The sequence below is a fragment of the Rhea pennata genome, chromosome 1 (assembly GCF_028389875.1).
Source record: "Rhea pennata isolate bPtePen1 chromosome 1, bPtePen1.pri, whole genome shotgun sequence".
Lineage (NCBI taxonomy): Eukaryota > Metazoa > Chordata > Aves > Rheiformes > Rheidae > Rhea > Rhea pennata.
The window spans coordinates 43,681,237-43,708,698 of record NC_084663.1 but is presented as its reverse complement, the minus strand read 5'-3'; the positions used below and the strand labels follow the sequence as shown (position 1 = coordinate 43,708,698).

Genomic DNA, 27,462 nt, shown 5'->3' with positions numbered 1-27,462 from the left:
CAATTTACATGTTATTAGATGTTTAGTAAAGTGCTTTCATTGTTTAGCTGTTTCCTTTTCTCTTTTTTTGTGTTGCTGCTTGTTATGCTGTAGTACCTCAAATCGTTTGTGGGCTGAGGATAGTACTGAGAAAGAAAAGGACAATGTTCCTACTGCAGTGACCGTTCCTGTTGCACCATCTATTGTAAATGCTACAACCACTACCACAGCCATGACTACAGCTACTTCTGGCACTGTGTCCTCAACATCAGAGGTCAGGGAGAGACGGAGGTGTGTAAAGGTCCTAAGAGTAATGTTGCTCTTGTACAAAAGTAATATTCTTTCTTATTTAAAGGAATGTGTTGGTTACCACAAATTTGGATCGACAGTGTGTGAAGCAGTGTTGCTTGCTTACAGTGTATTGAAACAACTAGCAACATGCCTCAGCTTACATTGAAAGTGTAACTATAGGACTATAGATTTTTGGCTGTCCTTGAATTCTCATTTTGTATACAGTGTTTGCTTATTTGTATTTCTATTAATAGATTAAATGAGTCCTCTTAAAAACATCTATAATCAAACTATGTAAAAACACTGGAAAAAATTATGAAAATTAATAATTAAGTAGTTACTAGAAGTGCATTGTTGCACTTTGAGCCACTGGTGGTATGCTAGCAAGTTACTCTGTGGCATTTATTTCATTCTTTTTGTATGTCTGGTGTTTGAGAGAAGAAAACTGAACCAAACACATTCTATTTTATTCTTTGGATAATTTAAGATCTCTTCTATTCAAAAAATATCATACAGTTGTAAATATAATGGTTTAAATGCAATTTACTATGAAGAATGCGTAAATCTTATTTTAAGAATGCTAACAGTATTTTATTTGTTACATGAAGAATGAGTTATGATTGGTGCATATTTATGTTTCTATAAATAGTTGTTATCTCCTATTTATAGAAGCATAACTAAGATCTCACAAGATTGTTAAAATGCTGTTAACTTTCCTGGGTTTTGCTTATTATAGCTGTTTATAAATGTTTATCCCTTTACTCTTCTGCTAAAACCTAAGTTTAGAGTTCTGTGTTGCTCCTGTAATAGTTTTGAAATGTAACTCCTATATCAGCATGTGTATCTCTCTGTGTTTTTGTGGAGTTAATGAAGCTGTTGTTACAGGAGAAACCTGAATTATTGTGATTCATGTTAGGGAGAAGCAACAATGTTTAAAGATTCCACACAGCTTTAGGCCTATTTAGGATATTCAGAGTCTGTTTTCCTCTTGTACTCAAAACTGAGATGAATTAACTTCTATGAAATGGAATTTTTTCCATGCCCTGATGATTCAGGAAGTGTGTGATGTGATACAGTCACATTGCTGACAACCTATTTAAATAACAGTCATAGTTGGAACCTGCATTTTCCCTAACAAAGTTTGACTGCACCCAACAAAGTAATTGCTTTGTGGCATGCAAAAAATGTACTCAAGCAGTGTGTGACAAGTGAATATGTCAGTCTGTCTTAAAAAAAAAAAAAAAATAAGGGGGGGGGGGGAAGGAAGGAAGAAACCCAACAAAAAATAGTTCCAATTTTAAGCTGCAGGTGCCAATTTAGTCTCATATGAACTAGAAAAGCAAAGAGATTCAGAGTTAAGGCTTTCACTTTGTCACTCTGTTGTTTGCTCTCACTAGTGTAAGAGCAAATATATTGCACATATACTTCAGTGTGTGTGTAATATTGCACATATATCCCATAAGATCACAGGGTACTTTTAGGTATCTGCAATTGATCTGAAGTTCCTTAGCTTTTTATTATTTACCTGACCCTGGGCTGATTGTGTAATACTGTTGTAGATACATTCTTGATGCCATATTGAAATACTCATTAAGCCTTAGAAGTCAGCAAAATTGAAATAATTACCATGTGCATGTGAGAAGGTAGCACTGTAAATACCAGCACATGTATCTATGCACATATACAGATACATATATATGTATATATATACATGAAAAATGTTCTATTTATATTAAATATATGTTAAAAAATTTCTTGAGAAATGAAATTAGTTAATCTGTATTTATGCAGTGAAAATATATATTTGGGAAATATTTTTTAGATAATTTTTTCAAAGAATATTTGAGAAGTAAACACATTACAAACTACTTCTAGTGGTAAAGTATGTAATGATGCATCATTTTGGAGTGAACTGCAGAAGCTATGTTCTTTATCTAATTTTCAGGATTGATTTAGAGCAGTGGGGAAGAGAGTAACAAACTGGTAACTTGAAAATCTTTGCATCATAAGTAAAACTGTACAGCTAACCTGTAAGACATCTACAAGGGATGCTAGGGAAGGGCAGTTTCTACTCGGATAGCACCTACAGTGTGAACCTGACACGTTTAGAGTTTGTTTCCCTCACTGGGGATTAAAGTGTTTTACATTTCTTAGAGGAAGTTTCAGATTTCTTGACGAGTACATACAGAAGGTGCTGTATGTAACCTTAAAGGTTACACCCACACTGCAGTCCAAGGAGCATGAGTGGGTTAAAGCTTGTATCTGCCCACCTGGCTAAATGATATATTATCTGGCTCTAAACTGGAACCAGTGCAAACCAACTTTGCTTAATAAATAGTATTTTAGATCATGTTAGCTGAAGCAGTTAATAGGCACCCTTTCCCTGCTATAGCTAGGGCCTCCTGCTCTAGATAGATAGAGCAACTGTTAAAATGCTGTGCAGGGGAACAAGGTAGGGAAATGAATTGATATGTTTGCTCATAGTTTTTTTTTAAGATTAGTCATAGGATAGGGGATGTTTCTGCATTTGTAAATACAACAGCTAATTATAAATATTTTCTTTTAAATCTGGGGTGTAAAGTCATAAGTAGGATAGTCTGTGTAATTGAGTTTTATTTAGAAAAGTTAGCTTGAATTGCTTTGGAACTGGTTTTGGTATGCACTAGCTGACAAAGATGTTACTAGATTGATGATAGAACTGCTCTTTCCATAGATAAATGACTTAATTGTTGATACTGAATTGTTGAAGCTGATGGCTTCTCAGACGTTAGAACATTTGAATCCATAGCCAAAAATTCTTAAATAACAAATTTTTTAAAAAAGACAATCAGAAAATATTTAGAATCTGACTCTACTAGTTTAGTATGGCTAGTTTTGTGATCTGAAGTGGCTCACAAAGGAGTTTTGTGTGTTTTGAAAGTGGCCTTCTTTTAGCAACCTTGTGGTTTTGCTTTTTCCAATCTTTAGCAAATGAGGATTAATAAAGTTATACGGTTAAACTATAACAGCATTGGCACAATATTTTGCAATAAAAAATGAGCAAATGCATTTAATATCTTCCAAATTACTTGACTTGAAATTTAAGGACTTTTTTTAGTTAAGGCACATAGCTGGCACCTTTTCCACTGCTGTAGGAGGGATGATGTGGTAAGCATGATCCTTTGGGTCCATCTAACTTCTCTTAGAATGAATGATGGAGGATGTGATTCCCTGCTAACTCAGCAAGGCTTTTTGTGTGTTTTCTGGGAATTTATTTTCAAGTTCTGTTTTTTCAAAGAGAGTTGACTTACCTGAAGTATGGATTATTCATGTGAAAATGTAGAAACTGCCACCTCAAAGATGTTTGATCTCTGATGCCATGCATGGTATAATTAGCCTTTTCTGCATTAGCAACACAGTTAACTCTTATAAAAGCCTACAAGTTCTATTAAGGATACACATATACACAAATATTTTCTGTGGCTATAGAACTGGCTGAGGTGCTTTACTGTTATATTGGCAGACTGGTGGAATACAAAAAAATTAAGTTATATTTAGAGAAAATTGTGAAAACAAATCTAAATTAAGTAGGAAAACAGTATGTGTTTTAATTGAGTGGTAAAGCTACTATCTTGATGAATAGGACATTATGATATTGATGAAATGTCTAAAATGCAATCTGTCATTTAATATTTAGATGAGTCAGATTTATTCAGTTTAAAAATGTGAACTTCTTACAAGGTGATGTATGTATTTATATAGTATTTAGTTAGAGATTTTCTTCTATCTTGCTTTTCAATCATGTCATCTACCTTGTTTCTTTTCTGTTTAATGTGTTATACAAAAATTGCTGTTTGCCAATTTTGTTTCTAATTAACTCTTTAGATCATACCTCACTCCAGTAAGGGATGAAGAATCAGAGTCCCAAAGAAAAGCTAGATCCAGGCAAGCAAGACAGTCCAGAAGATCTACGCAGGTATAGTTTTATTACAGTTTCTACATCTATGGAAACACTCATGTAACTCACTGAGCACAGTGAAGTTTTAATTTCCCAGTAAAAGCTCCAAATAAACTGATTGGTCTTCCTTCTATAAAACTTAACAGCAAAGGAAATAAATGCCTTTTATTTTCTTCTCCTGAAAGCTTGAGCGCCCTCCATTTTGTGCGCTGAAAGTTTGTTTTTTCTGTTCACCAAAGAATGATTTCATGCAAATTTGAGAGGAGACACTCCTCCACTGAAGAGAAGTTTTTGATTGCCCTATGGTAAAATAGCTTACTCAAGTAATCACATCCGATGTTACAGAGATGTTTGAACCTAAGGCTTTGAATTTTTCAACAACAAACAGCCGTATGCTTACAGCCCAAGACTTTACTTGAGAAATAGGCATGGCATACTGTATTACTTCAGTTTATAAATCTTCTTCTGCATATAGACTGTTGAAGGTAATATGATTGGACTGATCAGCCTATGGATAGCTAAATAAGATCCATGTCATAAATAAGTTAACTTAATTTCTATGGATACAGAAGAGTATTGGGAGAAGGCGTTTTGATATTTACTAATAATTTAGAATCTATTAGCACGTCTCCTTTCAGAGTTTTTCTCTCTCAGTTTAGGTACTGATTTATTTGGTGGTTCTTCACAATTTCTCCTGGAACTATCTTATGTTGAATTTCAGTCAGTGCAATCCTCATACATAAATGGATGCGATAGTGGCAAAGTAGATGATCTTTAAACATTACTTGAATGCTGTCAGAGCAGTGGAGTGATTACAACCATTATCCTCTGGGAAGTGTTTCTCTCCATCTCTTTTTGTGTCTGCTGGCAGACTGAGAATAATCAGTAGAGTAGTGCCTGGATAAAGCAGAATAAAGAAATAGCCAGCATCCTATCTGCTTTAAGACTAAGCCTATAGCTAGAATTCTTTGCTGATATTATTTACAAATCTTTACAGTTGTAAACACCTGAAATGCTTCTGGTAATATTTCCTATTGAGAGGCCTATGCTGTTTGACAGAGGTTTATCCTAGTGGAATTGTTTTTTACCTCATGGTACTAATTGACAACCCTGAAAGACTGTCAAATAACAGGCTGAATATTACTGAATCTTTACAGTGAAGAAGCTACAAAAAATTACTGTATTGCAATCTTATCAGCACAGAAAGCAATTAATTAACTGGTGTCAGCAACTGGAAAGTTGGCTTTGGAGAATAGGATGCATACAGTATTTTCAGCAGTGTTTCACTGAGATACTAGCTGAAAGTGTAATAGAGAAAAGTTGTCATTTTTGTCCTTAAGAAATTGTTAGCTTTCTGAGCTTATTTCAAAACCAATTTTTAGCCTGAGAATTTAAGACTGAATTGCAGCTTTCTCTGCTGCTGTCAATGCAATTTTTGATGCATTGTGGATCTAAAAATCCAATTTTAATGAGTGAATTTGTGAAGTATCAGGACCTTTGAAAATCAGTTTGGTGTGATTTTATTTTTAGGGTTGTTTCAAAATTCTTTAGAATGCTTATGATGGTGATGTGAGGGTCTAGTGGTTTCTTAAATGATTTCTGCATGGGTTTTCTACATGATTTGTATATACTAGTTCAATTGAAGTGTTTGCTGAAGAATCTGTGGTAGATCTCATTAGAAGAAACGCTGCTGATCAAGAAGTGGTAATTGATTTCAAGATTTGAGAAAAAAGCTTATAGGTAGAATTTACTTCTTAATAGGTGGAATTAATTTTCTGAAGCTGAATTTTGTATTTAAAACTGTCTGTGATGAACTATGATCAACTACAATAATGCAGGTTGAGCAATATATTAAGAAGTTGTTTGCTCGCTGCTTATTTTCACAGGGTGTAACACTGACAGATCTTCAAGAAGCTGAAAAAACTATAGGAAGAAGTCGCCCCACACGAACCAGAGAACAAGAGAATGAAGAAAAAGAAAAAGAGGAGAAAGAAAAACAAGATAAAGAAAAGCAAGAAGAAAAGAAAGAATCTGAAACTAAAGACGATGATTATAGACAAAGATATTCCCGAACTGTTGAAGAGGTATTTTCATGATGGGTCTCTTTAGGTAGAGAAATTACATGAATCTTAACTCCAATTACACTATTATAAATACTACCACAAACCTTTATGTACATATTTAAGTGTTTTAATATCCTGTTTTTGTTATGCTTATTTATTTTGGTAAATTAATTTTGACATTTTTCTGCTGAATAGCCGTATCATCGCTATAGACCAACTTCAACTTCAACTTCTTCGTCATCCACCTCTTCGCTGTCCACCTCCACTAGCTCTCTTTCAACTTCAAGTCAACTAAACAGACCAAACAGCCTTATAGGTATAACTTCTGCCTATTCCCGGAGTGGAACAAAGGAAAGTGAGAGAGGTAGGAGTACTATATGTGAAGGGATTTCTTATTTTTAATTGTCAAAGGGCAAATTATGTTTCTAAGGATAGTTCTAAATTGAATGTGATACATAAGACCACTGAGGGTGCATCTTACCCTACTTTCTGTAAGAAAGTTTCCATACAAGGAGGAAAAAAAATTTTCAGGACTTAGTGGTTTTTTACAGCCTTTGACTATGTGAGTCTGGGGTTTTACCTTGGTGGGTCATAGAAATTTCAAAAAGACACTGCCTTCACTGTGCCTATACTGCTTTCATTTCTGCTTTAAGACAGCACTGTAATAAAATACCACACTTGAGAGTTTGAATAGTCACTTGCAAATGTTGAAGAAGAATTATACTCAATTAAATAATTGCTGAATAATTTGATTTTTGTTCCCCTAAGAAATATGAGGAGTTGATGACTGAAGGAGTGGAACGATGCTCTAAAGCATTGAGGGCCTCTCACAGTTTCATCAGCAGCTGAAAAAAGAGGAGACGCAAACATTTTTGGTGTTAGTGTGGTGTTAGCTCATTGTATACCAAGGAAATATACTTCTAGATACCTAACTGGCTGCTTATCCTACTGACTAATCTTATGCTGAAGATTAGTTTGCTTGACTCAGAGGTTAGAAGGAAGCTCTTCTTGGATGTCACAGAGATTCTGCCATCATTTCAAATGTGAATATAGAAATGTGCTATAATTCTCAGAAATCTCTTGCCTTTATAGCTGCTTGTCAAAAGAGGAAGCTTTTGACATACACTGTAATCTGCTGTTCTCTCTCAGTGGCATGCTGCTGTTGATTTGGGAAAAATACTTGAACTAAAATTATTAATTCAGTATAGGGTAACTAATTGAAATTAATAATTTTCTTATACAGAGGATCAGATTAAAGGAGCCGTTGATCTCAAACATCTATGAACTGTATAACAATATTCCATAGATTGGTATTTTCTGAAGATACTATTGAGAAAACTTCAGGGATGTGCTTTCTTACTTTTTTCCTTCTCTGTCCAGAAATGAACTGAAATTTGGATTAAAATTTTTCGGTAATACATACTTACTCTAGGAAACTCCTCCTAGACTGTTCTATAGAAAAGACCCTCATGTGTAAATATTAGCAATAGCAAGTTTTTCAGGTTATGATTTTAGGGCAAGAAACACATTACTGTTTGAAAGATGAGAGGTAAAATTAAATTTATTTAATTGAGGTAGATGTATATTCGCCAGGAATATTTGTATTTCCTTCTTTTCTGTTTTATTCTTTCTTCACGGTAACATACTCGTTTAGCTCTGAAGACTAGTGATGGTAAAGCTTATTAACAGTGATGCTTGGATCTGCACCTTAATCTATAGTTTCTTGCTTTATGAAAGACTAGCAGACTGAATAAAATACATGGTAATAGGTAAATAACTTATGTTTTGACAGCTTTGTTTAATACTTATTTTTTGTACAAATTACTGCTTAACGTGTAGATCAATCAGAATTCTGATGTATTAACTCAGTGTTGAATTGAAACAGAATTTCTTTTAAAGAAAAAAAATCTGTAATATAGTATTAATGCAACCTAGAAGAACCTATTTTATTCTTCAGAGAGGAAAATGGAGAGGTATGTAATGAAAAAGTGGACTCTGAGGAAGATTTATCAGACTTTTAAAATACTCGTTTAATATAGATGTCTTGGTACAAGCAGAAAAGTACTTGTTTCATGAGTGGCAAAGAATTATCTTACACTTCTGTAATTCTGTACTTCATACATTTATTGATATAGGTGTTATTCTAGTTATGTGATGGTTCTGAGTTTTAAAGTCCAATTTATAGTGTATTGTTGTTACACTGAAACATTTTGCTTAGGTGGCTGAGATGGAATCAGTATTTTGCAGTTACCATTTGACAATTTGAACAATATTTACAATATTTTAGAGCTATGTACTGAGGAATGTATATTACTACAAATGTTGTATAGGGTAAGAAGCTCTGTAGCTGATTTTATTTCAGGTTAAAACATTAATTGCAACTGTTGTAGAAGACTGAGGAAATATCTCAGAAGAGTGAATTATTTCTGTGTCATACTTTAAGAAAGCTTTTATTAACAGAAGGGGGCAAAAAAGAAGAAGAAAAGGAGGAAGATAAGTCACAACCTAAATCAATAAGGGAAAGGCGGCGACCAAGAGAAAAACGACGATCTACAGGAGTCTCCTTTTGGACTCAAGATGTAAGTGAAAGACTGCTACTGCTAATGTATAACCGTAGTTTGCAGTGGTACAGAATGTATATTGTACATTCTTAAAGCAGAGAAAAGTTTATAGTAGTATGGTATATAACTACTTGTTCTAGAAAAGTTAGTGCATGTTCAAGGTATGTATTCTCTGAGTCTCATAGGAAGAGTTCAGAAATGAAATAAAAATGTTACGTTAATAATGCTAAAAAGAATTCTAAGAGATCGTAATAACCGTAAGATAATAGGCATTAATCATGGTGTTTATGTAAGGAAAAATAATCATTGAACAATTTTTTTCTATTGCAAGCATACTGCAGCTATAAGAATGAAACTCATATCCCATACATGCTCTTTATATTTTCAATTAGGTAGAATTCTAGTAGTCTTAAATTTTGATACCGAAAGTCTAGAATTTCTTAGTCTCAATAAACTTTCAACATCTTAATTATTTTTCCTCTCTTCTTCTTTCACCAGAGTGATGAAAATGAGCAGGAGCACCAGTCTGATTCAGAAGAAGGAACAAATAAGAAAGAAACTCAGGTAATTACTAAGGAATAAATCATTTGTTAGTTTTCTAACAGATTTTATTTTGATTGTGAAACTGTCATTGCAGTTGGATTAATTAAAAGAGCACATATTGTAAACTATTAGTAAGTTTTTGAGTGTTTTCTGATTCATAACTTTCTGCTATGTTTCAGTTCCATTTTCTTTGCAATTTTTTCTTTCTGTGTGCATATGTGCTAATCTTATCTTTTGGCACATATGAACTATGATCTTTAATAGGATTTTGCTGAAAATTCTAACATGCAGGTCAGGAACACATTGCAGCAAGTTACTCAAGGGAATTTTTGTTTGAATCTTTGTTTCATCTGTTATTTTCAGTGAAATGATATCCTTTGACTAACGCACACTAACTAGAATCTTTTCTGAATTAAAAACAGTGCTGTTGATAACATAATAATGCATGTAATATGAAAAATTTTATATAAGAAAGCTTAGAAAGTTGAAGAGCAGAATCTATCTGATTTCTCCATTGAGGAAAATGGATTTTGGAACAACCTAATTCAGTATTACTAGTCTTGGTAAAAGGACAATGAAAAACAGTATACTGGGCTTGATGTGATCAGCAAATTTCTTATAATCTGATTTGTGCCTGAAAATGGGATGATGAGGGGGGTTAAAAAGGAAGTAGTGACTTATGCTGTGCTATAAAATGTCATGGCAGAATATGTGTCTTTTGGCCTAACCCCAGGAGTAATGCAGTAGGGAATTAGTGTCATTATCAAACAAGAAGACTCCAGTGATGTTTTTCTTGGTTTTGTAAAAGCTTCCATTACACATTTCTTAACTGTCTCAGTTAAGAGAATCACTTGGTCCTTAGATCTTAATTATTCTATATTCTTTTCTGTAGAAATTCATTTTGGTAGAATGTGCACATGGAGCTCCTAATAGGATTAGACTCATATAAAAGTGCAGTCATAGAGTGGTAAATCAGACCTAAAATTATGAATGTGATCTATGATTAAAAGGCTGTATGTGTTGGGGTGAGATACTGGAGAAGAGTTGTAGCATTTGCACCTAATTCATGGTTTGACTTAGAAATCTACTTCAGATTCCATTTCCAAATTTAAAAAATCTTCTAGCTCATACACTTTTTTCCAGACGTTTGTAGTTTGTTTTAATTATAAATCACTATAACATCTGATTCAAGTTCATAGAAAGCTCTGAAATAAGCTTTTAAATGTGTGAACTGAGTTCTCTGTCACACAGCTACATAAATTGATTTTGCTTTGTTAATATAACCTAGTTTGTCACATCAACTGAAGAAAATATGAAGACAACATGAAAGTGAGTTGAATTTAAAAATAAGTATTTTAGGAGTTCTAACAACTTTTTATCCCTAAAGGTAGTTGAAACTACTTTGCGATTTCCAGTCTAGCTTTGAAATTGAGGAGAATGTTCTAACCTTGGTAATATTAGTCCTTTTAGCTATGAAATATCTTGAAGCTTATATACAGTAATTTCACTGTTTTATTATTAAAGTTTGGGTTTTTTTTACATACCAACTATTTATGAGATTTAAAACTTTATGTGGATTTCAAGTATCTTCTTTTCCTTGATGAATAGGCATTTCAAGATGGATATAACTGAGAACTAAATGTTTGGTACTTTTGATGATTCAGTATTTTGCCTTCTCTATAAAGATAAGAATAGAATAGGCATTGATCTAATAGGTAATTTATTCCCAATTATATGACAAAAGATTTTTTTTAATTGTTCAAATACTTGAAAAACCCTGGCACTTTCTATGTTGTCATTGTTAAGTCTAATTTCAGTTTAACACAAACCTGCACACTTCATTGTTGAAAACTGATTTTTTTGCTTTTAAATCCTTTCTCGTTTCTCAGAGGAGAAAAAGAAGGTGATTTGGGATAAATTAAAATGATAGAGAAGAGCTAAAATAAAACTCAGAAAGTATTTATGCTTTTTAAATTATGCTACTTATTTTATGTACTATTCAGAAGACAGAAATCTGTGGAAATACTGAATTTCTCTGTTACTCCCTTATGTGGTGCTGCTGTTGTTTTTATCCCTTGGTGAAGCTACAAGCCAGAGGTTAGAAGACGGTAACTATAAAATTGCAAGAGCTTTGGCAGTAACTCAAGAATTTAAACTAAAGAGAGATCAAGAACAATTGTACATGCTACAAAAATATTGAAGGACTGTAGACAAAATAATTTCTAGCCTGAAATCCTTAGGAACCTGACAAGTGTATTTTATTATTCATTTCAGAGGTCTTTGAAAGAGTAGACTTAAGGTTTCAGTGTGCGCTTTCTTGTTACATATACAGAGGCTATCTCCTGACTACTTAGTTGATCATTCATCCATGAAAGAGAACTGTTAAGGAGAAGTCAAATTTTGCTAACAGCTTATAAGTTGAAGATTGTTGTAATGAAATTTTGTTGAGGCTTTTTAGTGCTAAGAGCTGAGATTTTTCAGTACTGCATTAAGAATGCTATATTACGGGAAAGTGGTGTTTCTGAAGGAAGGATGATCTCAGAACTAAGCTGTAGGATAATAGCTTAAAATAAAGAAGTCTGAAGATCACTTTGGAAGCTGAAGGACTCTTGATTTAAAGAAAACAATGTTTCAGTGAAGCCTGGTTTTCAGTTATATTTTTGCTTGCCTCCTTTCCCATATTTAGCTTGTGAATGTCATCCAGAAATTGAGGCTACAAAGAAATAAATTGTTTCGCAGATAAATCAATTCCATTAAAGTAGCATTGTTCTTGGGAAATGGAGAGTGTTACTTGCCCTGATTTGTTTTACCTTTTAGTTTCTAAGAACAGTTAGGTTTGTCTGAATACTGGAGACAGAAAGAGATGGGAGTCTGGAACTATGCTGTTGGTAGCTGGAGTGTGCCAAAAATAAATACAACCATTTTATGTATGGGTAAACCTTATCTGAATTTAGTAAATATAAAGCATAAAAAAAAAAGAAAAAGAAAGTGCAAGACTCTGCTAAATCTTATCCAATTTATGCATTTTGTCACATTGTTAAAGATGAACTTTTTTCAGAAGTCGCAACAAATTTCAAGGAAGGTGAGAAAAGAATTTTACTAGAACATGCTCAGTAGTAAGTTTCCATAAAGCAAGGCTTTAACTGCGCATACCAAAGTGATACCGCTACTGCAGCAGCTCACATTATCCCCAAACATGCCTGAACAGTGCAGTTAGCTGTCGGCTGCCTGCAGAGGAAGAAGTATTTGGATTAGTTTTCATTTAAGTTTTTGTTCATGAACTCTTTAGAAATTAGTGTGTTTTCTACTTTTCTGATAATTAGATTTTACTTTGAATATAACTCAGGCTGTGGATTAAGATTCCTAGATTTTCTTTCCTTTTTGAAGTGATTTGGGGATAACTATTCAGCCTTCAGAAAAGGATAGTTTTAAGTAGGGATATAAACACCTGATTTATGAGGAGTGGAATGTTGGCCAGACACTCTGAAAAACGACTTAAGGTATAGCAGAGCTGCCAACTCTTGCGATAATACTGAGATTCTGATGTTTGCTGCTGTTCTTAAAAACCTAATTTCCCAAACTGCTGCTTTTTTCTCAGTGAGCCCTTTCCTCAATACTTTTCATTTTTGCCATCTTTTTACTTACTAACGCTGGTACCCCATACTCACTCTATGGCACAGGAGGAAATAATGCAAGAAAAAAGAAAGAGTAGCTTGTAGGAGTTGAGGAAATAGCATTCGAGCACAGAAAACTAAACCCAAGGTATTTGGGAGTTAAGCTTTTCATGAGATGAATATTTGCAGTGTATGTGGTGAATGCGAAATAATAGGGAGAGAAGCAAATGGGAACATGGTAGAGAAATGGCAGTTCTCCGTTCAGAAAACGATCAGGAAAAGGCAAAGACATTTTTGCACAGCAGCAGATAAAGGGTCCTGCTTTTATTAACATTGAAACTTGAAATTTTTGCGATTGGACTGGATTCACAAGAACTCTGGTGGAATATGTGGGAGAGTGATTTAAAAAAAAAACATGGAACAGGCAAAAACTATGTATTTGCAAAATAATTAGGCATTTGGATAAGTACAACAGCCATAGTAAAGTTACAGTAAAATGAAATGTTTTATTTTGTGAGAGACCTGATATGTGGCTTTTGAAAGATGAAAATTATCAATATTAGGAAAATAAATGTCACTAGCACTTCTAATTCTTTGTGGCCTAACATCAGGAACGGATAAAATTTCCGAGCAAATGCCGTGCTCAAGTCTTTTTCAGTTTCGCTGCAATGGGCCTTTTACAAAATCACTCGCTGATAACACTACAAAAAATTGCAGCGGCCATCCATGTGTAACTTCCCTTTCCAGTAGATACCCCGACCACACCAAAACCTGACGTGCCCAAGCAGAAGCTCAGCGCGCGCCTTCAGCCACAGAGCTGCTTCCGGACGCCCTCCGCAGAGAGCTGCGTAGGGGTCGAAGTGAGTGTAAAAAAGAGAGAGGAAGCGTCTTCAAAGCTTTTTTCACTGCTGCTCGCGTGCTGCCAGCGCAGCCTGGGCTCTCGCAGACGGTTCGGCTCTGGGAGCGCGTGATGAGCATCCAGGTCGCAGCGCGCGAGCTGCCTGGGCAGAGAGGGCTGTGTTGGTGTCGCTTGTCCTCGGGCGTGCCGTATGCCAAGCGTACGGAGTTGGGAAAATCTAAAACAAAATTGCAACCAGACGGAATAAACTAAGAAATCAGAGGGGAAAATGAAGAGGAAAGAAACAAGTAAAACTGCATATGCAACCCCTCCGTTTTGTAAAAGGCGAGGAAAACGAGAACAGGCAGGCGCTTGAGAAAGGCACTCCCCTTTCGGTGAGTCGCCGGGGTGGCTGGCGCTTGAGTGGGGCTGCCCACCGTGGCTGGTTTTCTGAACGTGATGGTGCCCGTGCCCTGCTCCTCAGGTTCCCAGGTTCAGCCAGGAGCGCGGGAGCAGGCCGGGGTGGCAATCTCCTGCCTCCAGCAGCCAGGACATCCCCACTGCTGGGACTTCCCTCCCTCAGCAGGTTGCTGCTTCCCCGCCATGTGGAGCTGGAAATTGCCATTTGGGAGCTGGCCCGCGGGCGCTCGGCGAGCTCTAGGGGCTCAGGTGGGCACGTGCCCGTAGCCTGCTTCTTTAGGGTTAAGGTTGGAAGGACCGGCGTAGTGTTTTTCTGAGTACCGCCGTCCTTTGTGGTGCAAAGGGAAAATCTAAAGTCTTTGCAGACAAAGATGGCTCTGTTTTGTCCCGTGTCATGGTCTGTTGTTAGCAGAGGCCTGGCGGTGCGAAGGAAGGTTGTGGGGAGCAGTGGGCGAGGGCCTTTCTGTCGTTCATGGGTTATATGGTGCACTCCTGTAACCTCACACTGATCCTGCTCAAATACAATGTGTAAGATAAGGGTCACGCTGAGGCAGAAGTTAATTCTGATGTGGCCAGCAGCTTAAAAACTCGGCACGTGTAGCTGCGCATCACCCAACTGCGACGTTTTTTGCAAAAATCCCATGGTTCTCGGCATTCTTACTCCTGCGGAAAATAATATTTTGATAGGAGCGGTTAGGCCGGTGCGTGTACTTTTGGGATCCTATATGCAGTGAGTGCACTTAAAGGTGTCAAAGGGAAAATGGAGGGTCTTGTGGAGAATGTGACTGTTTTGCCCTATGCAGGTTGAGAAAATGCAAAAAACTGAGATTCTCAAAAAAAAAAAAAAAAAAAAAAAAAAAGAGAAAGAAAAAGAAAAAGGGGGGGGTGAGGAGAGAAGGCTTTTAGCTGCTGCTAGTTAATGTTATTGGCAGAATCGGCAGATATTCAGGTGAGTATATATCGGTAGCTTTCTTTGAGTGAAATGTCTGTATTGACCACTCAGAGGGGGGAAAAGGCTTATGTGAGCAGTGCAATGCATAGAAGACATTCCCTCACTCTTAAATTATCGCTTTTAATTAAATTTTGTTCAGCAAGTAAAATGAGAGAACTTTGTTCCTGTGGATTCACCTGTAATTAACAAATGCATTGAAATAATATGAAAAATGAGATTACATCATTTAGATGCAGTCTGGTTGGTACTTTCTGTTGTTGGAGTAGCAGCTTGTTCCCCGTGAAGTTTAAATCAGAGTGGTGATCTTGCAGCTTGTCTTAGGTTATCTGAAGCGGCAGTCATTATTATATTGACCTTTCAAAACATTATCTCAGCTGTTACAAAAGAGGGAGAGGGCACAGGGAATTCAGGGAACATGGTTTTGATGCCTTTGATAACAAGGAGGCAAACTGTAAAATGTACCTACTGCTGAAATGACTCTAGTGGTTTAGATGGGCCAGACTTTGTGTGTAATGCTAACTTGCTCGTAATTCATATTTTGGCAAATGCATTCTAGGACATATTTCTTTTCTGTTCCAGACACAACAATGTGGAAGCTTGAAAATGTTGTTTGGATAATAACATGGTGTTGAAAAGCATTTGCACTTGAACATAAATCTGGGACAAGCTTAAATCGTTATGTGGGGGGGTTTTTGAATAAGATTATTGACTTGATCTTGTTTTTCTCTCTTTTTACCCCTCCTTACCCCAGAGTGATAGCCTTTCAAGGTACGTGCAATTTAAACTTCTTAAATTAAGATTATTACCCTTTTTTATTCACATGTTCTGCCTTTTAAGTTCTTTATGTATAAATTCAGCTCAGCTGTGACAGCAAGTTGGGTTAAGCTTAGAAAGTGATATTTAATGTTTATATGGAATATGACTGTAAAGCTACAGTACTGAATCTTTTTCCCTGTGTTGGTAGGACCCTCATAAGACTGGGAAATGTGTTGGGCAGTGTATTTGCAGTGCACTGAAGGCAGGCTAGGCATTTTGTAGAATATACTAGATATAGTCCTGTTCCTGACAAATTTTACAGTATGAAGTCAACATTTACAAAACAGACAAGTGGTTCTTGTTGCCCCTCTTCTAGAATACCCTACTGAAATATTTCAAAGAAACCTCAAGTACGACAGCCTCTGAAAATCAGATTACCTTAAGGTTTGTTACAAGAAAAATACAGAAATATTGATCATTTAAAAAAAAAGTTTTTGTTTGTTTTTAGACCTTTAGAATTATTGTTGGATTTTTCTGTCTGATTCTGCATGAGTCTGTGGTACTTCTATAGTACTACAGTATAGTAAGATGAAACTCAAATGAGCATTAGTCTGGTTGGTGTGAAACTCAAATTAGTCTGGTTGGTGTGGGCTTTTAGTTTCTTATCCTGGTGATATCTTCCAAAAGAAATTGGGCTTTACCAGAAAGCAGACTTCTACAGTTGCCCCAAATAATGCTTATTTCTGTTAAATCACCTCTACAGTTCTTTGTTAAATGTCAGTTTTGAGTGTCTGTGCGTTAGATCTGTGCTTTCATCTTCCAGTGCTGGTTCCTATTGAGTATAATGCTTACAAGAATGTCGTTCTAAATGGGAGAGAGCAAGTAAGCTGCATCTCTCTGCACTAGAAACACTAACAGACTGAATATTAGAAAATGCCCATCCTCATTTATATAGACTATCTAGCCTACAGAAGGCTAAAACTGAAGACGATTGAACTGTGAAACAGTTTGATTGCAGCTGATCCTTTTCGGTTAAACTTATAGAATAATACATATACATATGCTGTGATCTAGTATAAAGACAGATTTATTTGAAGAGGAGGAATTCTGGTTTCCTCTTTCCCTTCATGAAATTGTTTTCCATGTGTGCTGAAAATCTGCCAAACAGAACTACTACAGCACATGATAATGAAGAATGATCAGTGTGAAAGCTTTAAACTTTAATTTTAAACTTTATTTATGCTAGTTGTAATTTAGTGATGAAAAGGATTGACTTGCCTGAGCTCCTTCTGTTGAAATGTTTGACTTTACAATAAATATTCTTGAAATCCCCCTGGTTTACATAAAAAAAAAAAGGGGGGGGGGGAAAGAGAGAGAGAATCCAACTTTCCTGATGTTTTGGAGATTCCTTCTTCCAAAAAAATCAAGTAATACCTATTTTAAAATAAGCCTTCTTTCCTTTACAAATAAAGAATTGAAGTGTCCAAAACAACTTAAATATCTTTAAGACCTGTAAATATTTATTTGAATTAAATATTTTAATTCGGAGATTTCTGGGCATAAAAGGCAGACATTTACATTAAGTCATACTTGGGAATTTGAGGGAATGTAAAAACTTAAAGAAAAGACAATGACAAAGAATCTGAAGGGAGGGTGTCAAGGGGATGGGATTTTCAGTTGTCCCATGCGAAAGGACTAGAGGCAACAGGCAAAAACTGAACCATGGGAAGTTCCGCCTGAATGTGAGGGAGAATTTCTTCACTGAGAGAATGACAGAGCACTGGAACAGGTTGCCCAGAGAGGTTGTAGAGTCTCCTTCTCTGGAGATACTCAAAACCCATCTGGTTGCAACCCTGTCTAACATGCTCTAGGTGACCCTGCTTGAGCAGGGGGTTGGACTGCATGATCTCCAGAAGTCCCTTCGAGCCTTACCCATTCTGTGGCTTAAATAAAATACAAATTATGTTACTGTTTCTCAGTTGAAAAATGGCAAATCCGCAATGCTTGATACAGTGAGTGGTTTCAGTTCAAGTAATGTTTAAAAGCAAAGAGGAAAAAAAAACTTTTCTTTTACAGGTATGATACAGGATCCCTCAGCATGTCTTCAGGTGACCGTTACGACTCAGTGCAGGGGCGATCTGGGTCGCAGAGTTACCTTGAAGATCGAAAACCGTACTGCAGTAGACAAGATAAAGAAGATAGCACTGATTTTAAGAAGGTATCTGATCCAGCAAATTTGGTGTAAAAATAGAATTTTATTGCTGTTTCTTCATAAATAGTCTGGAAATACAAATCCTGCTTAAAGGAACACAGCTGAATGGAAGAGCAGAACAACTGTGCCTTGGGGGAATAAACATTACAAAACAGCTTTTGGCTTTTGCACTTTTCCCTTCGTGGGCAAGTGGAAAATCCAAAGGAGCCAAAATACTTTTTTTTTTTTTTTTTTTTTTTTTTTGACAAATACCATCAGACCATTTTTGTGGTTAATTGTATCATTAAAAATGCTTTACACCTATGTGAAGCTTTTTATTTGATGTCTGCTATGTTATGTACATACAGTATAAAAATGTATTTAGATCTTGCTTCAGAATTGATGAGAGGTTTGTCAAAAGTTTACTGTGGTGTCTAACCTGTAGAAGTCTGAAGCGAAAAAGTGGCCAATATTTTCTAAAGGGTAAGGTAAGTTGCGTGCTCCCTATGCAAAGTTGCATGTTTTTAAGAGATATTTGGTAGCAGGAAGATAGTTCTTCAAAGAGTTTACTAATCTAAACATTTTTAAACTCTGTAACTGATTTTTACTTCTTGGACTATTACTGTATTCTTTTTATATGCAGCTCAGTTATGGTTTTTAAACATTTCAGTAATCTAGGGACAGAAAATGTATATTTATTAAATTAATATTTTCTCTTAGCTTTATGAACAGATTCTAGCTGAAAATGAAAAACTGAAAGCACAGTTACATGATACCAACATGGAACTTACAGATCTTAAACTACAGTTGGAAAAGACCACGCAGGTTTGTATTAACTGAAAAAGACTATATTTATCTGACAAAGTAGATAGCAAACTAGAAGCTCTAGAGAGAAAAGAGGAGAGGATTCTGGTCTTCAGCTGGGAACAGAATGTACAAGGTTGCCTCCTGCTTTTTTTTTTTTTTTTTTTTTTTTTTTTTTTTTTTTTTTTTTTTTTTTTAATAGTTGTGGTTCTTGCCGGCATGTATCTGGAACTTTTTTGCAGGGTATGGAAAAAGGCTTTCCACACTGTTAAGTTTATGTTCAAAATGTCAGTCCGGATTGATTGATTAATTCATAAGTCTCCTGGCAGATTGGCATAACCTACCAGTTCTTCCTGGCTAGTTAGATAGCCTTATCTTACAACTAAAGAGTAAATAGTGCACTCAAGTTACAGATAAAGATAATACTGCTGCATACAGTAATACCAAGTACGTACACAGAACTGAAATTCTTCTGAAATCACTGTAGAATGTTTCCTATTCCCAGATCATGTCAGCCACAATTTACCTGCGCGTGTACTTCAGTGTCTTCCAAATGCACCCTGTAAATATCAGTGAAGTACAAAATGTTTGTTTTGTAATGCTTTTAGATAGAAATATTGTTTTATTCCTATTTGCCAAAGGCTATGTAAAGAGATTAAATTACTAGGGAATGGTCACAGAGGAGGTCCTTGATAAATCCGGTTCATTCTTCCTTATTTTTATTTCAATATTACTTCCCTGAATACATTTTAAAATGCTTTTAAAGACATATGACTTCAGACAGAATACAGTAGTAGTTGCCTTAAGCTAAAATATTCTACCCATATTGCTTTTCCTCAGTTTTATCATTTTCAGAACATGTCCTAGTGTCTTATTAATCTTCTGTTTCAGAGACAAGAAAGATTTGCTGACAGATCACTCTTGGAAATGGAGAAAAGGGTGAGTTTCTGCCAGAAACTCTTAAGTGCTCTAATTCAAGCTTTATTTTAATTTGTTTTGCAACCGCTGGCTTGGATATATTTTAATGGGAACAAAAGCCTTTCTTATAACTTGCATTTTTTAGAAGATCTGGGGATTTTAGCATTCAAACTGGCAATAAATGTGAGATATTCTTGAGATGGGCTTACTTTTAAGAATTGCTTCCAGATCACTTGTCAGTATGTGATAACTAGGTTCTGAATTTGACTGCTGGCCAGGATTCTGCAGCTTGTCCATGTAGTCCCAGAACAGAGTCTGGCACTCTCAAGAGTTAAGCAAATTCAGAGAGCCCCATCTTTTAATAAAATTCCAACATTCAGAGACCTAAATTTTCTCAGAACTTTCCAGAGTCATGTGTGTCGTTTTACCCATTACTACTGGTAATGAAATAGCTGTTTCTATCCCATAGGCATCAGACTTTAAGCCAGGTAATGATATAAGATTAAACATAGTCTTTCTCTTACCTTGTCCTGCAACTTTTTCCAGAGGAAATATGACCCTGGAAGGCAGGAGAGGATTAAATTGGTGAATAATGTGGAAAGAGGGGCATCAGGGTCAGAGGCAAGATGACAGGGGGGGAGGGGTCATGTAATAATTGGACACATGAGATAGACTATGGGATTTCAGAAATTAGACACATGATATTTTTAGGCTGCAGTTTCATACTAGTTTAAAATCTATCCTTAAGAAAATTTAGTTCTGCAACAATTTACAGCAAACTAAATTGGTGCTGTTGTGGTCCTGACTTGCAGCATGTGCCTGGCCATATGTTCCTTTCTGCTCCCCATGCTGATCTTAATGCTCACTTGATCCTGGAGTGACACATTAGATAAACAGGAAAAAACCTAAGTGGACTTTGACAGTCGTAAGTGATGTGGTGTGCCATAAGCTTCACATTCACTAGTCTTACAGGTTAGCTTTCCAGTATTTGTTGGTTTAGAAACCAATGTTTAGTTGTGCAAACTGCGTAGGAAACAAATAAACCTTTGGTATCATCAGCTTTAATTGGTTTTTTGCTTCCTACCGTGACCATACAAGTGGACTCTTTTAATTATTTCATAGATATGCAGCAGCATCCATTATTATATGGATTCCAAGCTGCAGTTTATGTAATACTGCATAGCTTGACATTATTTCAGTTTTAAGTTACTGCTTTGCTTTTTTCCAGAATAAGCTATCACCTGAGAGAATTGGCTGTATTAGGAATTCTTGTTCCCTTTTTTGAAGGAGACACTTAACACAAAAGAAAAATGTCTTTCAGAAATGTTACTTTTTCTAAAGTTATTACTGCCAAAGCTAGCACATAAAAAGATAGATAAAGTTGGTGATATTGGGCTGAAACCCAATTTACATGAGATTAGGAGCTGGTCTTTGTGGTTTATAATTTCAAACTTAAGTCTTTTCAGACAAGAATTTAATACAGAAATTTAGTTGTGATTGTTTCTTCTTTTATTTTCTTCTGACTTTTATTTTGAATAACAAGTTCTGATGCTGTGATCAATGCTCAAAACACTGAGACAGAAGGAATAAAACTACTCTATGTAGTAGTATTTGATTTAGACTTCAGTTCTTAACATCTGTATCAGAGGAGTGATTTCAGAGGCTGATGCAGCATCAAAAGTCCGGTAGTCTTTCATACTAACCTTCCTAGTAGCTAGATCATGTGAGTGATGATACATGCAAGTAACTCTGAAATAGGTTCCTTTCAGGAGAAATTAAATTATTCATAATACAACATTGTTAAAATCTGGAGTTAGTTTCGTAGCTCCAGTGTCTGAAGCAAGCTTCTCAATGCTAGTCATCAATACCTGACCTCTAGAAATAAGCTTGCTAAATTCAGTTCAGATTGTCTGTGAATCTTTAAAAATAATTTTAAAGAGAACTTTTTCATGTGTGTATTGTAAATGTATAAATAAATGTAAAAGGTAAGAATGAACATTTTCCAAGTATAAGACTTCACTAAAATAAAACTAAAGTTGAAGGTGTGTATACAAGATGCATAAAAAAACAGGGAGGGGAAAAGTAAAGCTGTGAGAATAAATGTGGAGAAATAGAAGGCTGGATAGGCACAGCAGAGAAAAGCTGAAGGCATCTAGAAAGTTTTCAAATGGAAACGTAGCTTTTCAGTAAAGAAGATGGAAAAATTTATTAAACACATTTTTTTTTAATTTTGCTACAGTGAATTTCTAAGCTTTGAATTTTATTTAAACTCAGCCTTCAAAAGCAGTGTCCATGAGGTGATTTGGTGATATGTCAACACTGTTCATTTGGAAACTTGAGTACAAGGAAGAGGCTGTTTACATGGATATGGGTGTACACATCTGATCACAACTGCAAAATTCCAGTAAAAAAAAAGATTTTCACTAACAGCCTGTCACTCTGAAAAGTACATTAAAAGTGCTTTGTGGGGTTGAAAAAAGAGTACCTTGATCACACTGCATCAAGTATACTTGTTCCTATTTGTTTTGATAAATACAAATGAGATTGTCTTGTATACACTGAGAAACTGTTATGTATTTTTTTTTCATCTTGAGGACAGCAAAGAAATAGTATTGTGTTCTTTTGTTGGCATTTCTCAAGCCAGTTCCTAAAAGAGAGTAAGCTGTTTGGGAAAAGGAGTGTAGTTTCATCTGTATTGGGAATTTTGCTGTTGGAGGTTTGTTTCTAAGAGGGAGTCTGGCTTTGTTTTAGTTTTTTGGGGAGGGGGATTTTTTTTGCACTTCTAACAAATCTATTCTAGCAAAAGCTGAGTGCAAACATTTGAGAAATGGTGAAAGTTTGGGGGTATTTTGTGTTCCTATAGGATCACGTAATTCTCTGTTACTTGTGATTTGAATGGTCATTTGGAAAGGAAGGCTTTCTGAAAATCAGTGGAATGAAGGAACACAGATGAACAAATATAGTGAAAATGGCTAAATGTCTTTATGTAGTGGCACAGTGGGTTTATTCATGCATTAATGAAAGAGGTATGCATTAGTAAAACAGATCTTGGGAATTTTCCTAGTCATGTGAACTGTTTACTTTATCAAGATGCTTAATAATCAAAACTTTTTTTTTATAATAAAATATGTAGGCTAGTCCATTTAAATGTTTTTTTTATATAATGTGAAGTATACAGAGTTAGTTAAGTTAAGGTCTTAGACAAACTCAACATACCTAGTTAACAAATGCATCAATAGGACTTCAGAATGTGAATTAGTAACTACTGATTTTCTAACTATATGAAATTTTTGGATTTATTTGATCGCTCATTCATCTCTTAGTAATTGCAAGAATTTTCTAATATTGCTTAATATAAGTGCACTGATAATATCCTACAAAACTAGTGGGTAACTGATACAGTTCTGAGTAATGTAAGATGATGTCAGTTTTTTTGTTAGTCACTTGCTTACTGCAGTTAACTCACTGGTACCTACTGTGCCCATTACTATCAGTCAGTGTCATTATGGTAAAATTCTTAACGCAAAAGAATTAAGTACAATAAGCACTAACAACTGAAGTAATCTATTATTTTGCTAAACCTTTACATTATTATTATTTTGCTAAAATGAGAAAATGTTGGGGAATAACTGCACTCTAATTAAACTAAACTCAAATGATTTGTATCTGAAAGGTGACCGGCAAGAGTCAGTATCTACTGGGCGGTATGATCTAACCAAAGTTTTAAACACCTCAGTCAATGCTGCTTGCTGTTTGCATAACACCCTTGTATGCAGATGCATATGTACACTTTGCAATAATCTGTTGCTTTTGCCTTTCACACTTCGGAAAAATCTGAATGTAGAATACTGAATAACCGCAGCTGCTTTTAAATGAGGCACACTGCATTGTCTGACACAAGAAAAGAATTGAAGCTATAAGCCCCTGAGTCTATTGCAATAGCTGTTGATTTGTCACACGTGTTGAAAATGAGGTTTGAACAAAATAGTACCATTTAGAAAATAATGGCAGTGTGTCTGCACTGCAGACTGCAGCATAGTATAGAAAAACCTAAGCTAATTCTAAGTAAGCTAGCTTGGGTACTGTTGTGATCTTTGTAGTCAAAACAACCTAAAGTGCTCTGCAAAGGCTAATTTCTCTTGCTTCTCAGGTAAAGAGAAAAAAAATAAAAGAAATATATACTAGAAACGCAGAAAATATTCAGGAAACATTTACTCAAGAAGCAGGTAGTCTTATGTGGCTAGATTTCTTTGGTACTCTGCTGAACCCATTTAATGTAAGTTTGGGTGTATCTACACTACGTTGCAGTTTATAGTGTGGGCAGATCCGACTGAGCTGAGGCAGATGTTTCAGTTACATTTGCTTGCCTATGAAAGCTTATGCTTTTGTGCTTCTGTTTCTTTTAATATTCTTGTTTGTTTCTGATCATTTTCTGCATTTCTTGTATATTAAGCTATTATGAAAACGTAGCTTATGGAAAAATAAATCCAAACAGTACTTACGAACTCACTAAATCTGAGTAAAGGAAGGGATATATTTTATAGAATTTGAGGTAAATTTTAATATCTCTTCCTCCTAAGTTACTAAAATTCAATATTGTTAAATTTTCTATACATCACCGCCATCACAAGTTTCCTGTCCACACTGTGCTTTTGGTTGTATGGTCTTTGAAACTTGAAATATTTCACTGTTATCACGGTATTTACAAGAATTAATTTTTTAAAAATTGTATTGTTCAGTATTAACACATCTTTTGGTTTAGGAAAGAAGAGCTCTAGAAAGAAGGATATCTGAAATGGAAGAGGAACTGAAAGTAAGTATGGTTGAACTATAGACAACAAAGTGCATGATTATGTCAGTGATTGTAATCAAGATGTTGTATGGCAGTATTACTGGTTGCTGTAATTTCACTAGAAAATAAGTAAATCATAGGCACATTTCCAAATCACTCATCTCATGTAATTTGTAGTGAATTTGTAGTCTGGCATCAGCAGTTGTATGTGTAGGATGTCTTATTTTCTCAGAAAAGTGCTGAGACTTGGACTTGTGTAACAGATTGGTTGACAAATATTCAAAGATGTTTAGAGTGAAATGTACCTTAATCTAATGAAGACAGAATTTCAGACTCCATTTTTCAAATAACTATAGCATATAATTCCATAGACACTTAAGCATTAAATGTTACTTCAACCTCTGTGTCATGATCTTTAAACTATGAATTAGAGAGCATAACTTTGCCAATATCAAAAGAAAAAATTTTATTTGTAAGGAGTGAATAATTTCCTTTTTTTTCAACTACATGTGAACAGAATACCTGGAGAAAAACACTTTTGTAATAAACTCCTGGTGTATTTTTTTCAACCAGTCATGATAGGAGTTTTCTCATTCTCTGGTTTACCACTATTAAGCCCTCTGATATAATTAAAATGATTGACAAACCTGGCAGATCTGTTACACCCTGGGATATAATATCAAGTGGGTCCAACTGAACTGATAGAATTAAAATACAGCTCCAAATCTATTGGAACGTGATGAGATAGAAGATATTTCTGGACTGCGTAATTTTAAAGGATTTTATTATCACCGTCCTGAGATCTGATGTTTGTCATTGATTGATAAAGTTTCCTTTGAAGCTCGTTTTTGAGCTCCCTCTGGTGCTTGGAAACTGCATTAACTTCCAAATACTTTTCATTGAAATATGTGTATTTAAGTTCTTGTTGATATAATTGATGCTGATAAGCAGATGTAACCAGAAGGCAATCATGATATCTTTAGGCTACTTTGGATTCAGGCTAAGATATTTTGGTGTAATGGAGAACACAAAGTTTGAGGTCCCTTGGAGGGGTCTTTAAAAGTAAAATATGTAGAAAGCAAACTACAATATAGTAAAGTAATTATTTCTAAGAGTGAAAGACAGAGCAGATGAGCTCTTATCATCAACTTGTAAATTACTATTAAAGGTGGCTGGAGTTGAGAAAAAAATAAAGAATGCAAATATACTGCCTTTTTCAAAAGCTTATATTGTAAGCAATACATACATGAAAGTTTTGAATTAAAGATAAAAACTATGATTTGTTGTATGGTCATATAAAAGTATATGTTAAACGGATGATTATTTACAGACATTTGAATAGGAGATTTAGTTTGTGCAATTAGGATGTTAAATAAAGAATTCCAGGAATAACTCTCATTGTTAATGTATCCTGAACTGTTCTGGAAAGCTGTGACTAATCACTGCTAGTTCTTAGATTACTTTTCAAGAATGTGCCACTTGTTTGATACTTTCCTTTCACAGTGAGTTATCTACTTTAAACAGGAGTCTGTGTTTTAAGTTTCCTTTCAATTCTACTCATCTCTGGTTCTTCTAAATGTGATGTTTTTTTCTCTTGTTTTCACTCCTGTTTCTTTGATTCCTGCAGAACCTACAACAAATAAAGCAGATTCAGTCTTTGAGACACATAAATGAACGACTGATGACTGAGAATAGGGCCTTGACCAGAGTGGTTGCCAAGCTCTCAGGGTCCTGTAGGCAACTGCGGTCTGTGGACTTGTAATTTCTTCCTTCTCCTTTGTGTAGCCAGGCAGGTGTTGACATTTAGTGTGTGCTCGAGCAGAATTTCACTATTAACAGCTGTGTGTTGGACACGGACTTACTACTTGAGTATGGAAGTGTGGCTACAGCATGGTGTCTGGTGTTCCAAATACAGTTTCTTGTTGCAGGTGTGTTGGTATGGTGTGGTATTATTCTTACTAGTACTGAAGCTTGTGATTTTGTACTCGGAGATAAATTGGCAACAATTCAAGAGGCCTTTGACTTGTTAAAACCTCTGAAACAATTTGAAGGGATTTGAACTAGCACTAGGATACACTGAAGTCGCTCCCTTATTGTAATATGTATGTAAATTCTCAGATTGGTAGATTTAACTTTCTAACACAGAACTTAAGTATTGACCTTCCTCTCTGCAGTATAATTAAAATGCACAGAATTGAAACAAATCCAGTCTGAACTAAAGAATGTCTGAGAAGTGATTTCAGTACTGTGCATTTCTGAACAGTTGCATTAGCAACTTTCTCTCTTACATTGTGTCTTCGGGGTTTAGAAGGGATCAAATTCTTTAATTAAAAAAAAATGTATTAGAGATTCTAGACAAATAATAATTTCATATAGGAACTTCCTGTGGTTCTAGACAATCCTTATTTTTTTTCTAAGAGGATTCAAACTAAGCTTAAAATACCCCGTTTTAGCACTGATTTGAAGGTTATTAATTTGTATTATCGTACATGTAGGCATTCCAATTGTGGACCTATCAGACAAAGACGATACAGACGCACAAAAAATGCTTCTACTATTGTAGATGTGTCACATTGCTTACTGGGTCATCCAGTCCAGTCTCCTCCAGTTAAAAGCATGAACTGTTCATTGCCTTTAGTGCTATTGGAGGGCTTTAAGATGAAAGTTTCAGTGAGTTTCTTCAGAAAGTTTCATCTTCTAAGATCTGTAGGTGAAAAGAAATTAATTTTCCTTCTCCCACCACCCTTCCCTCTTACAAGCAGAGATGAGTAGCTATTTTTTCATTCTGCTCACAGGATCAGAT

General features: G+C 35.4%; 1 protein-coding gene across 6 annotated transcripts in view; it reads left to right on the top strand.

The window, feature by feature from the left end:
• The window catches only part of PPP1R12A (protein phosphatase 1 regulatory subunit 12A), a 130,593-nt gene that overhangs the window by 96,864 nt on the left and 6,267 nt on the right, over nt 1-27,462 (top strand). For 2 of the 6 annotated variants that reach the window (XM_062584789.1, XM_062584834.1), the window contains 12 exons: nt 94-270; nt 4,135-4,225; nt 6,094-6,291; nt 6,466-6,634; nt 8,731-8,849; nt 9,330-9,395; nt 15,950-15,966; nt 18,031-18,172; nt 18,866-18,970; nt 19,841-19,888; nt 24,630-24,680; nt 26,287-26,448. In XM_062584789.1, the coding sequence (XP_062440773.1) occupies nt 94-270; nt 4,135-4,225; nt 6,094-6,291; nt 6,466-6,634; nt 8,731-8,849; nt 9,330-9,395; nt 15,950-15,966; nt 18,031-18,172; nt 18,866-18,970; nt 19,841-19,888; nt 24,630-24,680; nt 26,287-26,421 (1,318 nt within the window). In that variant the 3' untranslated portion in view covers nt 26,422-26,448. Of the gene's footprint in view, nt 1-93; nt 271-4,134; nt 4,226-6,093; nt 6,292-6,465; nt 6,635-8,730; nt 8,850-9,329; nt 9,396-15,949; nt 15,967-18,030; nt 18,173-18,865; nt 18,971-19,840; nt 19,889-23,540; nt 23,572-24,629; nt 24,681-26,286; nt 26,449-27,462 lie in introns of those variants that run through there. The other 4 variants (XM_062584817.1, XM_062584824.1, XM_062584808.1 and 1 more) reach the window with 4 other exon arrangements.